Source organism: Bos indicus, chromosome 2, assembly GCF_029378745.1.
Source record: "Bos indicus isolate NIAB-ARS_2022 breed Sahiwal x Tharparkar chromosome 2, NIAB-ARS_B.indTharparkar_mat_pri_1.0, whole genome shotgun sequence".
In the NCBI taxonomy this organism is placed as follows: Eukaryota; Metazoa; Chordata; class Mammalia; order Artiodactyla; family Bovidae; genus Bos; species Bos indicus.
Window position 1 is genome coordinate 91164519 of NC_091761.1, and position 14501 is coordinate 91179019.

General features: G+C 38.0%; 1 protein-coding gene and 1 long non-coding RNA gene across 3 annotated transcripts in view; one reads left to right on the plus strand and one right to left on the minus strand.

Annotated features, from left to right (window-relative positions):
- Positions 1–14501, minus strand: part of WDR12 (WD repeat domain 12) — a 29235-nt gene that overhangs the window by 9136 nt on the left and 5598 nt on the right. For both annotated transcript variants that reach the window (XM_019975359.2, XM_070770578.1), the window contains exons 3-8: positions 13176–13270; positions 12224–12330; positions 11186–11301; positions 10473–10627; positions 9148–9193; positions 6844–6929 (exon numbers count right to left, since the gene is read on the minus strand). In XM_019975359.2, coding sequence (XP_019830918.1) covers positions 6844–6929; positions 9148–9193; positions 10473–10627; positions 11186–11301; positions 12224–12330; positions 13176–13270 — 605 coding nt within the window. The remainder of the gene's footprint in view (positions 1–6843; positions 6930–9147; positions 9194–10472; positions 10628–11185; positions 11302–12223; positions 12331–13175; positions 13271–14501) is intronic.
- On the plus strand, positions 1191–2838 carry LOC139177072 (uncharacterized). The gene is made up of 2 exons (XR_011561484.1): positions 1191–1417; positions 2211–2838. It is a non-coding gene; the product is annotated as an uncharacterized lncRNA (long non-coding RNA).

Here is a 14501-nt window from a genome sequence, read left to right on the forward strand (position 1 = left end):
GTTACATTTCACTTCCTTACATGTTAAGGGAATTACACCAGATTAGACATCAGCAAAGTTTTTTGATAAAGGTCCAGAAAGAAAAATTTTTTAGCCTTTCCAGGCCACATACAGTCTCTTTTGCATATTCCTCTTTGTTTTTAAAGCCTATTAAAAATGTAAAAATCCCTCAGCTCTCTATAGCACAAAAATAGGCCAGAGTGAGAGCTCCTACTGGGCTGTTATTTGCCACCTCCTGTACCAAATGATCCCTAACATCTCTTTTCCAGTTCTAAAATTTTCCTGGAAGTAGTAAAGGAACCTGATAGAGAAGTGAGGAACAGAGCAGCCTCTGTTGTGATCCAAAACAAAAGGTAACAGAGATCATCAGAGGTTCCAGGATAGGAAATGACATGTAAAATAATGGGTAGACTTAAATGAATAAGCAATTACATTCCTAGGTATGGAATTGGAATTGAAAAATGAAGACTTTTCAAGAAAAATGAAAACTTAGGTTCATACAAAAAACTGCCCACAAGTGTTTCTAGCAGTTTTATTCATAACTGTCAAACCAGAAACAACCCAAATATCCTTCAACTGGTGAATGATTAAACCAACTGTTGTACAATATATCCATACAATAGAATGCTACTCAGAATTTAAAAGGAATAAACCATGATATGGGGGCTTCCCCGGTGGCTCAGACAGTAAAGAATCTGCCTGCAGTGTGGGAGACTTGGGTTTGATCCCTCAGCTGGGAAGATCTCCTGGAGGACAGCATGGCAACCTGCTCCAGTATTCTTGCCTAGAGAATCCCTATGGACAGAGTAGCCTGGCGGGCTACAGTCCATGGGGTTGCAAAGAGTTGGACACTACTGAGCGACGAGGCACAGCACAAACCATGATATACCCAATAACTTGGATGAATCTTTGTTTTTTCCCTCAAATATATTATGCGGGAAAAAAAAAAACCTTGATGCCAAAGGCTACTTACTGTGTGATCCTACTTATATGATATTCTAGAAAAATTCTAGGAATGAAGATTAGATAGTAGTTGTTAAGAGTATATAAATAGAAAAGGTTGACTACAAATGGGCAACGTGAGTTTTAGGGGATGGCAAACTGTTCCATATTTTGAATATGTATTAGTTACATACTATATGTATTTACCAAAACTCAAAAGCTATACACCAAAAAGAGTGAATTTTCTTGTTTTTGTTGTTTAGTTGCTAAGTTGTATCTGACTCTGTGAACTCACGGACTATAGCCTGCCAGGCTCCTCCATCTATGGGATTTCTCAGGCAAGAATACTGAAATGGATTGCCATTTTCTTCACCAGGGGATCTTCCTGACCCAGGGACTGAACTTGTGTCTCCTGCATTGGCAGGCAGATTCTTCACCGCTGAGCCACCAAGGATGTACATTTTTTTAAAAAGAGGTAGGGAAAAAAAAAAAAGGTAGAAAAGTCAACTTTGGCACTGTTAACTGCAAACAAACTTTAGTAGAATGAAAATGAAAGTGACTCAGTTGTGTCCAACCCTGCAACCCTGTGGCCTATACAGTCCATGGAATTCTCCAGGCCAGAATACTGGAGTAGGTAGCCTTTCCCTTCTCCAAGGGATCTTCCCAACCCAGGGACTGAGCCCAGGTCTATTATTATTATTCTACTATTTAGTAGAATAATACTGGAGAAAAGCCATTTTGAGAGAAAATGTGGAAAAAACCTTATCGTATGTTAATGTATTAATATGAAACAAATGGCCATTAAATGAACTCATTGAGAGTGTTATTTGTGTTAAGAGAAGTCAAATACTAGAAAGAAATCTAGAGAGAAGATAACTGTTTTTGAAATTTGTTTTACTTTAGTCTTCATAACCCAACTTTTCCTATTATTTCTGATTTTCACTTCAAATAGCTCTTCTACCTTTTCTCTGCATTCACAATTTGGCTAACTGTTACAAGAGTCCTAGCTTTTTGGTCTGTCTTAGCTTCTGACATGCGTTCTTCACTAAGCTTAATCATTTCCAGCTTTTGATTTAAAATGTGAGACATGAGACACTGCCTTTCCCTTCAACACCTAGAGTCCACTGTGGGGTTTTTAACTGGCCTGATTTCAATATTGTTGAATCTCAGGAATAGGGAGGCCCAAGGAGGGAGACAAATGGGGCAGCGGCTTGTCAGTGGAGCAGTCAGGACATACACATTTACTGATTAAGTTCACTGTCTTACAGAGGCATGGTTCATGGCAGCCCAAAGCCATTACAATGGTAACGTCAAAGACCACTGATCAGGACTTCCCTGGTGATGCAGTGCATAGCAATTTGCCTGCCAATGCAGAAGACATGGGTTTGATCCCTAATCCGGGAAGATTCCACATGCTGCAGAGCAGCTAAGCCCGTGCGCCACAACTACTGAGCCTGCGTGCTGCAACTACTGAAGCCTGTTCACCTACAGCCTGTACTCCACAACAGGAGAAGACCCTGCAGACACAATAAAGAGTAGCCCTCTGCTCGTCGCAACTAGAGAAAGCCTGATCAGCAACAAAGACCCAGGGTAATCATAAATAAATAAATAAAATTCTATAATAAAGATCACAGATCACAATAATAATAATAATTTAAAAGTCTGAGGATTTCTCATGTGGTCCAGTGGTTAAGGAGAGTGGAGGACAGGAAAGCCTGGCATGCTGCAGTCCATGAGGTCGCAAAGAGTCAGGTATGACTGAGTGACTGAACAACCAGTGGTTAAGATGCTGCGCTTCCAATGCAGGGGTTGCAGATTGGATCCCTGGTCGGGGAGCTAGGGTCTCACATGCTGTTTGGTGCAGCCAAAAAATAAATACATTAATTTTTTTAAAAATGTCTGAGATATTGTGAGATTTATTGATATCAAAGTGTGACACAGACACGAAGTGAATGAATGCTGTTGGAAATATACCAACAAACCTGCTTGATACATAATTGCCACAAAGCTTCAATTTATAAAAAACATATTATCTGCAAAGTGCAATAAAAATGAGGTATGCCCGTATACATGAAGTATAAAACTGCTACTGCTAAGTCACTTCAGTCGTGTCCGACTCTGTGCGACCCCATAGACGGCAGCCCACCAGGCTCCCGCATCCCTGGGATTCTCCAGGCAAAAACACGGAGTGGGTTGCCATTTCCTTCTCCAGGGCATGAAAGTGAAAAGTGAAAGTGAAGTCGCTCAGTCGTGTCCGACTCTTAGCGACCCCATGGACTGCAGCCCACCAGGCTCCTCCATCCATGGGATTTTCCAGGCAAGAGTACTGGAGTGGGATGCCATTGCCTTCTCCCAGTATAAAACTCTAAGTGATGTAAGTCAGAAGAATGATCACTTTCAGGAGGCTACTGATTTCAAGGGAGCCTAGAGAGAGTCTTCTAGGAGGTGTTGGTAATTCTTGATGTTTTGCTTTGGATAGTGATTACTTGCGTATACACAACTAAAAATTCATTGAGCTGCATACTTCACTATATGTATGCCAACTTTTAATTAATATAAAGATTTTTAAGAAGCTACCTTATGAGTAAAGAATTTTGATAATTCAAGAAGTCTTTTTCTACTCAAGATATATTCTTTAAAGGTTGATTAGGTATATGCATCAATAAATTGGCACTGGCACATTATCCAATTGATAAGGCATTTATAGTTTTAATTTGTCCTATGAGAAAAATGATAAGGAAGCTGAGTTGCGAATCATTCCACTTGCAATTCAGCAGTCTGTGTTTAAATGTATACATTGTAAATCACTACTTCCAATTGAAAACAGTAAGTGCTACTACTTATTGCAGTTTACCTGAGTTTGATGAATCATTTGTGATCATACTTTATTCCTCATTTTCAACAGCTTTATAAGCTATCTTTTTATTGGTGACTATAAGAATTAAGGTGCAAATGTGTACCTAATTCACTGCATATCAATTAAAGCTGTGAGATAATGAAAGAAAAAAATTTGATTTCCTACATCTGACTCAGTATTGTTCCTCTCATTAAGTATATTAATTCAGGTCAGATCATAATAAATATCCTTCTAAAGGAACAGAGCAAATATGAATGAACTTTCTGAGTGTAATTTAATTGGCTATACTACTGAAATGATAGAATAAAAACTTCAGAACTCTTGATTTCTAGTGATTTAGGAGATGTACTAGAATTACATCTTCGATGTATGAAATGTTAATATTATTACTACTTTTTAAATTGAAGTATAGTTGATTTACAATGTTTGTTAGTTTCTGGTATATAACAAAGTGATTCAGTTACATATTCTTTTTCGGATTCTTTTCCATTATAGTTTATTACAAGATATTGAATATAGTTTCCTGTCCTATACAATTAAGACCTTGTTGTTATATATAGTAGTCGGTATCGGCTAATCCTAAACTCCTAACGTGTCCCCCCCAGCCATCACCTTTTCCCTTTTGGTAACCATAATTTTGTTTTTTATGTCTGTGAAACATTATCATTAAACAGTTAGGTAATGAGATACTTAACTTTGTGCAAGCTCTAACAATTAAAAGATCTTACTTTAAAATTCACCATGAGATCAAATAAAATAGCTAAATAACCTACCAATCTGTAAGCCTAGCTTTTTGTTGTTGTTTAGTTGCCAAGTGGTGTCCAACTCTTTACACCCCATGGACTACAGCACGGCAGGTCTCCCTGTCCCTCACCATCTCCCGGAGCTTGCCCGAGTTCATGTCCATTGAATCGGTAATGCCATCCAGCTATCTCATTCTCTGTTGCCATCTTCTCCTTCTGCCTTCAATCTTTCCTAGCATCAGGGTTTTTTCCAATGAGTTGGCTGTTCGCATCAGGTGGCCAAAGTATTGGAAATTCGGCTTCAGCACCAGTCCTTCCAATGAGTATTCAGGGTTGATTTAAGATTGACTGGTTTGATCTCCTTGCTGTCCACAGGACTCTCAAGAGTCTTCTCTAGCACCACAGTTCGAAAGCATCAATTCTTCAACCTTCCTAATGGTTCAGCTCTCATGTTAGTATATGACTACTGGAAAGACCATAGCCTTATACAGACCCTTATCGGCAAAGTGATATCTTTGCTTTTTAACACACTGTCTACGTTTGTCATAGCTTTCCTGCCAAGAAGCAACCATCTTCTAATTTCATGGCTACAGGCACCATCTGCAGTGAGCTCAAGAAGAGAAAATCTGTCACTGCTTCCACATTTTCCCCTTCTGTTTGCCATGAACTGATGGGACTGGATGCCATGATCTCAGTTTTTTAATACTGAGTTTTAAGCTGGCTTTTTTAGTCTCTTCCTTTACCCTCATCAAGAGGCTCTTTAGTTCCTCTTTGCTTTCTGCCATTAGAATCGTATCATCCGCATATCTGAGGTTGTTGATATTTCTCTCAGTAATCTTGATTCCAGCTTAAAACTCATCCAGCCTGGCATTTTGCACGATGTGCTCTGCATGTAAGTTAAATAAACAGGGTAACAATAAACAGTTTTGTTGTACTCCTTTCTCAATCCTGAACCAGTCATTTGTTCCATACAAGAATCTGTTACTTCTTGACCCACATACAGGTTTCTCAGGAGACAGGTAAGATGGTCTGTTCCCATCTCTTTAAGAATTTTCCACAGTTTATTGTGATCCACAGTCAGAGGCTTTAGTGTAGTTTATGAAACAGAGGTAGATATTTTTCTGGAATTCCCTTGCTTTCTCAATGATCCAGCAAATGTTGGCAATTTGATCTCTGAGGTTCCTCTGCCTTTTCTAAACCCAGCTTGAACATCTGGAAACTCTCCGTTCACGTACTGCTGAAGCCTAGCTTGAAGGATTTTGAGTATAATCTTACTAGTAGCATGGGAGATGAGTGCAATTTTACAATAGTTTGAACATTCTTTAGTATTGCCTTTCTTGGGAATTGGGATGAGGATTGACCTATTCCAGTCCTGTGGCCATTGCTGGGTTTTCCAAATTTCCTGACATACTGAGTGCAGCACTTTTATAGCATCATCTTTTAGGATTTTAAATAGCTCTGCTGGAATTCCATCACTTGCACTAGCTTTATTGGCAGTAGTGCTTCCTAAGGCCCACTTGACTTCACACTCTAGAGTAGCTGGCTCTAGGTGAGTGACCACACCATCGTGGTTATCAGGGTTATTAAGATCTTTTTTGTACAGTTCTTCTGTGTGTTCTTGTCATCTCTTCTTGATCCCTTATGCTTCTGTTAGGTCTTTACCATGCCCATCTTCGGATGAAATGTTACTTTGATATTTCCAGTTTTCTTGAAGGTATCTCTAATTGTTCCCCTTCTGTTGTTTTCCTCTATTTCTTTGCATTGTTCATTGAAAAAGGCCTTCTTGCCTCTGCTGTTCTCTGGAACTCTGCATTTAGTTGGGTGTAACTTTCCCTTTCTCCCTTGCTTTTTTGCTTCTCTTCTTTCCTCTGTTATACACAACCACTTTGCCTTCTTACATTTTTCTTTGGGATGGTTTTGTTTGCTGCCTTCTGTACAATATTACGAACTTCTGTCCACAGTTCTTCAGGCACTCTGTTTATGAGATCTGATCCCCTGAATAAAGCGATGAGGTATGCTGTGCAGGGCCACCCAAGACAGATAGGTCATACTGGAGAGTTGTGACAAAATGTGATCCACTTAAGGAGGGAATGGCAAACCACTCCTGTATACTTGCCGTGAGAATCCCATGAACAGTATAAAAAGCCTAGCTTAATGCCATTATATTCAGTGACTCAAAATGCAGCAGTTTCATAATAAAAATTTAGTAATCTACCAAAAGAAAGTCTAATTATGGTTGAAGTACCAAGACAAAAGGAAACTAAATACAGTAAAGTACCGTCAGTTCTCACAAATACTTACCCGTGTTAGTCCCAACTGCTCTGTTTTCTGTTTCTTTCTTGGTCGATTTGTGGATTCCTCCATTTCATCTTCTTCATCTGTAGGAACTGTATCATAGAGAAGTAGATATGATAAGTTTAAAATTTAAAGTAAATATTAATTACAAACAATATCAAAGGATTGTTATATTTCTGGGCATATACTTCATGTTATCTCAACTGGTTAGGAATGAATATTTTTCTTTATTTTGGTTAATGGAAAATCCTATCTAAAAAAATACATGGGTTACCAATCTTCCAAAAGGAGAAAGCAAAAAATAAAGTACACTAAAATCCTAAAATCTAACCAGTTTGGTATCTTATAAAGATTATCATTATGGACCTTCATCAGTTTACCAGATCTATGAAAAGTTGCTTACCACTTTAGTTGTAGGAGAGTTTTGACAAAAAGTGTATTTATATTATAAAGGGAATCATATGGTAAATAAACACGTTAAAAGGACATACATTCCAGCCATCTTTATTTTTCTTGACTGTTTCACTTTTATTTTTACTGCATTAAAAAAAAATTAATTTTATTTATTTATTTTTGGCTATGCTGGGTCTTCATTGCTGCATGGGCTTCTCTCCAGTTGCAGCAAGCAGAGGCTACTCTCTGGTTGCAGTGCGCTGGCTCTAGGGTGTGCGGGCTTCATGAGTTGCAGCTCCTGGGGGCTCCAGAGCACAGGCTCAATAGTGTGATGCATGGGCTTAGTTGCTCTGCAGCATAGGGAATCTTCCCAGATCAGGGATCGAACCCATGTATCTCCTGCACTGGCAGGTGGATTCTTTACCACTGAGCCACCTGGGAAGACCTATTTCACTTTTCTATCAATAAATTAAAAGTGTTTCATAGATAGTTTAAAAAAAAAAAAAAAAAACTTTGTTATCCACCATTTGGCTAGGTAGCAAACCCAGATAAACAAACCATAGAGTTTAATGTTTTGTAACTGTTTATAAATGTCATGTGCTTTTCCCAGAATGACTATAAGCATCTTAAGGGTAACAAGTATTCACATATATGTCATCTACCCAGCACTATCAAAAAGTATTTCACAAGAGGAAAAATTCCTCCATAAATGTTCTGCCTCAAAACTGCTTGTTTTAATGAATTTTGGGGAAAAAAAAAACTAAAATGGGTTTATATTTCCTGCCATCTTACACATAATTATTTAAAACTGTTTAGGCTTTTCTTGATTATCTTCCACTCCCTGCCTCTACTTTGTGAACTGAATTTAGGGTGGTGATGGCACTTTAGCCTCCAAGTTGTGTCTGACTCTTGCAACACCATGGACTGTAGCCCGCCAGGCTCCTCTGTCCATGGGACTCTCTGGGCAAGGATACTAGAGTGGGTTGCCATTTCCTTCTCCAGGGAATCTTCCTGACCCAGGAATTGAACCTGGGTTTCCTTCATTGCAGGAAGATTCTTTACCAACTGAGCTATGAGGGAAAATGTACAGTAGTAATAGAGCAATTTCCTCAAAAGTTAGCAGAGGTATTCTGTTAACCTGTGCAATAAATAGTTCTGTACTGTTATTCTTTAAAACATACATGGGTTTTCCCCTTCTTTTCTTCTAGAAGTGTCTTCTTACTATTATCAAAGAACCTTCCTCTATGAGTCCCCCTTTCTCCTCTAATTGTTCCTTCTAATCTATTTTTTCAAAGTAAGAAAGTTCAGTAAAATTGTATTAAAAAAATCATTTAAACTAAGCCACCTTAACTAAGAAATTTCTCTAATACTAAAGTATCAATATGACTCAGAAGGTTAGTTATTTCCAGGTTTCTGAATAAGGGGACTCTGAGAACTAAGGCAGTTAAGTCCCACTGCATCAGACGTGTTCCTGATACTTGCAGGGATTCAGTGACACTGCCCAATAAATAAGGGAGTGGTGGGGCAGAAAGACAGAAATCACTAATTTTTCTCTCTACTATAGTACTTTGTTTTGGGCTTCCCAGGTGGCAATAGTGGTAAAGAACCCACCTGCCAATGCAGGAGATGTAAGAGACCTGGGTTTGATCCCTGAGTCAGGAAGATACCCTGCAGGAGGGCATGACAACCCACTCCAGTATTTTTGCCTGGAAAATCCCATTTGGATTCTGGCGGGCTACAGTCCATGGAGTGCAGAGTCGGACACAACTGAAGCGACTTAGCATGCATACAGTACTTTGTGACCCAAAAGCCATGGTCCAATTTTTATGGCAAATTATGGGCTAAAAAAGTTTTTTTTTACATGACAATTCTTAAAAAGCCACTAATAAGTGAAAGTAGAAGAAATATTTCATTTACCTGTAGACCATATCTTTAGCATCTTATCCCAGGAGCCACTGCAAAACTAAAAAAAATATATATGTGAAGGGAAAAACAGGATGAAATATAATCCATCATATTATTTGCCTTTTTCCCCCCCTGCTATTTAATTTGAAACATTTACTTTGCCATGAAATCCTTCCTACTATGGCATCATCTTTCTGCTTGTCTTCCTAGTCTCTGGGAAGTTATATCCTCCATCTCATGGCAGTTTAAAGAACTACCATTCTTACAGGGCCTGTACCCTGGTCACGGTTGCTTACATCAGGGTGGGCAACTGACTGACACTGTGCTAATAAGTCTTTTCCTCCTTCAGAGCCTTTTTTGGGAAAACTTGTGTTCTAGACAATTGAAGTTATTTGTTTCCCAGAGACAGACAGTACAGGGTGTAAAACTTGGGAATACTGAAGGCTAGGTTTTATTGCCATGTAGGGAAACCAGTTTGAGTTGAGAAAATGAAGTCAATATGGGGAGACAAGAGAAAGAGGAGATGTGCCATATGCAAGCTTCTACTCCCCTGGTTCGAAAACAATCATTGCCCTGCTCATGATGTGATTCATCACTCCTTCCTTGGATCTTTTAAGCTAAAAAATTTCAGGATGAGTTTCTGTCTCTTATAGCCAAGAGACAGGGAACAGTTAATTCCTTAAAGTTTGACTCAACAACATGTAAACCTTCATTATGGCTCAGAATGAATACACATCAATCTTTGAATGCAGAAATGTCCTCTATTATGCTAACTGGCAAAGAACTATTGAAGAAACAGTCTTAAATCTAGAATACTTAATTGTGGTCTGGAGAATTTCCAGATGAAGAGTTTATAACCCGTCTTAAATAAAAACTGTGTTGCCCTCATGGTTTGTTTTAACTTTTACCATTCTGTCATGATACAGAGTAGATTGGCAATAATTGTAAAACAACCTCGATTAACACCAACTTTAGCATATGCCAAGTCTTAGGTGATCCGCTAGACATTTTCATCTGATGACAGCACTATCAGTAGTTGAAGGACTGAAAACGGCAATCACTGTGATTTAAGACGGTTACACAAAGAAATTACTTGTTTACCTGAGTTCTTAAAATTTCTGCAGTTTATGTAAAATTCCAAATCAAAGATACCTAGAGTGAGGGAATGACTCTTGATATGTCTTATTATATGAGTATTTACTTCTGGTTTGAAATCATATTCTTCAGCTGTTATAAAAGTAGGCCAATCACAGTGACTTTATGTAGAAAAGAACTTACTCGCACAAGAATCTCAAATTCTAACTGCACACAGTACTACTAACACAGTAACTACTTACTTTGGTTCCTGTGCTGTCCACAGCGATGGAGTCCACACTGCCAGCATGGCCCCTGCAGCAGTGCAGAGCTTTCACCTTGTTCCTTTCTACATTCCACTCCCATAAGAGAATAGTCTGATCCATAGAGGCACTCAGTAGCAGGCAAGACAAACTGTCTTAAGAAAGGAGAACACAAGAAACAAATTAGTACAAAAATTTTACAGTGTTCTGAAACTAAAGAAATAAGTTTTTTGTGGTTGTTGAGAAAGATGTTAAAAAGGCAAAAGACCTCACGTAGCCACCTTTGAAAAAAAGCTAGCTTATGGTAAAAGGGGAAGATTCTACTATAGGGACTTCCTTGCTGGTCCAGTGTGTTAAAACCCTGCAGCTCCACTGCAGGGGGTGCAGGTTTGATCCCTGGTCAGGGAACTAAGATCCTGCATGCCATGTGGTGCAGGCAAAAAAAAAAAAAAAAACCTATAAAAAAGATGCGCATTTAACACACTATTAACTTGACAATGTATATTACAAGACATAATTTTAGGATTCACTTCTACTGATTCATGGATTTTTAAAAAATATGTCTTTTCTTCAACACTGGGTATTTTAGAGTCCCCATAATAACTAAGGCATGAGACATTTCCTATCTTGTCCCAATTCTGCCCAAGCATTGAAAATGGCTTGTTTCCAATCCCTATCTAGGATTCCTTTCAGTTTAGGCAAAGAGTCCTAACCTTTTTTCACCCAGGCCACATCTTTTACAACATCTGTATGTCCCACAATTGTCATTATTGATTTCCCTTCCAAGGACCAGATCCGAGAAGTCTTATCATAAGAACCAGTCAAGATCCTATGAAGAGAAAAAAAAAAAGTCCTATGAAATACAAAAAGCACCTTTTTCAAACCCTGAAATCAATTTTATTTCTAGAGCAATGATAAAGCAAACCTTGAAGATTGTATTTTCTAACCTTTAATATAAAGATTAAGACTTCAAAATACACTAGAATAAATCAGAAGATGTTACATTTGGCTTTTCCTCACCTCCTAAAAATAAAAATATAATCCACAAGCCATAAATATCATTTTTACTATTGTTGTTAAATACTACCGCTCCCAGGGAAGCTAAGCAAATTGTTTGAAAAGCCTAATAGTCCTTTGTGTTTAACCAGTGAAAACCATTAAATAGAAAACCAGTAGAACCATTTAAAATAAAAAGTAAAATCAATAAAAACATAACTATGTAATAACTCTGGGGAGACATTCATTGAATGCAGACTCCTACTACAATCCATTCTTGATGTGTTTTTCTACAAGTAAGGCCAGTAGGGTTTTGCTCTAAACCATTCACACCTTCTGATTCCAATCTGCTCTTTTCAGCCCTAAAATAGCATGACCTGCATCTTCAGGGTAGTAAGTTAGGAGATCTGTGGCTAGAAAAGATTTTTTTCCCCTCTATGAAACAAGTTATAGTCTTAAGTCTTAAAAGCAACATAATCAAATAAATGCCCTAAGAGAAACAACCTATTTGGAAGATAAATGTCATTATGACATCTTGAGACAGGAAAGAAAACCTATTAATAGGTATGTTTCTTCTTGACTATACTAAATTTAAAGGTCTTTGGCATGGTGACGAGATGTGTGTGTGTGTGTGTGTGTGTGTGTGTGTGTGTGTGTGTATACACATATATGTAAATTACTTTCACAAAGAACAGGCAATCAGAGAAAAATATTCACATATTACATTTAAAACAAGAACATTCATCTGGCAATACCATTCCTCTGTCCCTTCGATCGCACTGATCCAGTCATCATGGAACATGCACTGTTCTGGCTGAGGGGCAGTGTACTTCTCCACGTACTCTAGTTCCACAACTTCTTCCTAGTTACAGAGAAAAAGCAGAAATCCATCAGGTGGTGCAGTTTTTAAATAGTACATTATGAAAATAAAAGAGCCCCAGTTTATCTCCTTCATAATTCCTCTTCAAAATCAAAAAATTTTGGAGCCATATAGAAAGTGAAAAACTTTATTTGACCTAACAGTATGCTAACAGTAATATTAAGAAATATTAATGATCTTGGAAACTTATGCTTAAAGTGGAAAAAAAGAATATAAGAAACTATAAATCATAAAAACATACAATTTAATGGATACAGAACTTCTCTTTAAGATGATGAAAAAATTCTAGGAATGGACAATGGTGATGGTTGCATAGCACTGGGAATGTACTTAATTGTACACTTAAAAATGGTTAAAAGAGAAATTTTATGTATATGTTACTACAGTTTCAAAAATTGCCCCCTTAATTATAAAAGCAATTATAAATTATATTTTAAATTATAAAAGCAATAATAAGGTAAGTTTGACAATTAGAGGAAGAGAGCAATCACTAAAAACCACATAAACCCCACCCACAAGCTTATATATATGTACAATCGTTTTATACACCTTTACTAGTAGAAAACATATTTGCTTGATGTTTCTTGATAACTTCACAAACATGAAGTTATCTTTCCATATTCATTTATCTGCATTCTTTGAATAATTTTCCTCTCTTAGAAGAAAAGAGGGGACTTAAAAATTGAACATATAGAAACCAAGGTTCAAATTTTTAGGGAAAAATAATCAAAAGGCTCTTGGTTGCTGTAGATTCAGGTTAATGGAGTTTTCCTACATTATCTGGTAATACCTTCAGTAAAATAGAGCAGGTAAACATTTGAACTTACTGATGAGATGTTTTCCAGTTCCATGTGTTTGAACAAGGGCATTCGTAGAAACTGGCCCTTGATGAGGAAATCAAACTCCACATGTTTGTGGAACTCTACAGAAAATATGTAATACAAGTATCAGTATTAGGACCTGAAGTGGTATTGGCAGACATAAATGAGAGACCCCAAAACAAACAGGTACCTATTATCCCAGTGTGGCCTCCAAGTTTCCCTAGACTGTCCCCATGGCACAACAGGACCACATATTCCAGTATATTACGTGATTTTAAAGAACAGAAATACTTTGTTGGTATTAATATTTTCACTGCGGATAGTGTAACCATTTTGAGTAACGAAAAACTTAGTATTTTATGAAAAATCCCAAAATACACAAAAGCAGAAATAGCATAATGAGTCCTCATTTGCATCTTTTGCCAACTCATGGACAATCACCTATACTCCTCCCCCTCCTCTTCCTGCTGGTTTATTTAAAACCCAAACTCAGAAATGATATAATTTCATCTGTAAATGCTTCACGATGTATCTCTAAAATATAAAGACTTTTAAAAAGTCACAGTATTAAAAGTTTTAAATTATTTCTCTTAATATCATAAAGCCAGACAATGTTCTCATTTCCTTGTTTTGTAAGTGTCTTTTTACAGTGAGTTTTTTTAGAATTGGCATCCAAAGTCCTCACATTATATCTGATTAATATCTTTAACAGTTCTCCATCCTTCTTTTCCTCTGCCTTTTATTTAGTGAAGAAACTGGGTCTAATACTAACATTCTGGCTTTGGTTGTTTATATCTCCAAGGTATCCCTTAACATGTTCCTCTACCATGTACATACAACCTGTACATTGCTGCTGCTGCTGTTGTTAAGTCGCTTCAGTTGTGTCCAACTCTGTGTGACCCCATAGACGGCAGCCCGCTAGGCTGCCCCGTCCCTGGGATTCTCCAGGCAAGAACACTGGAGTGGGTTGCCATTTCCTTGTCCAACACGTGAAAGTGAAAAGCGAAAGTGAAGTCGCTCAGTTGGGTCTGACTCTTAGCGACCCCATGCAGCCTACCAGGCTCTTCCGCCCATGGGATTTTCCAGGCAAGAGTACTGGAGTGGGGTGCCATTGCCTTAGGCAGACCTAAATGCCTGATTAGACTTTGGGTTTACTTTTGGCAAAATATTTACACACAGTATTGTATCACATTAGGAAGCACCTGGGGGCTTCCCAGGTGGGGCAAGTAGTAAAGAACCTGCCTACCAACGTAGGAGACATAAGAGACATGGGTTTGATCCCGGGGTTAGGAGGAACCCTTGGAGGAGGGCATGGCAACCCACTCCAGCATT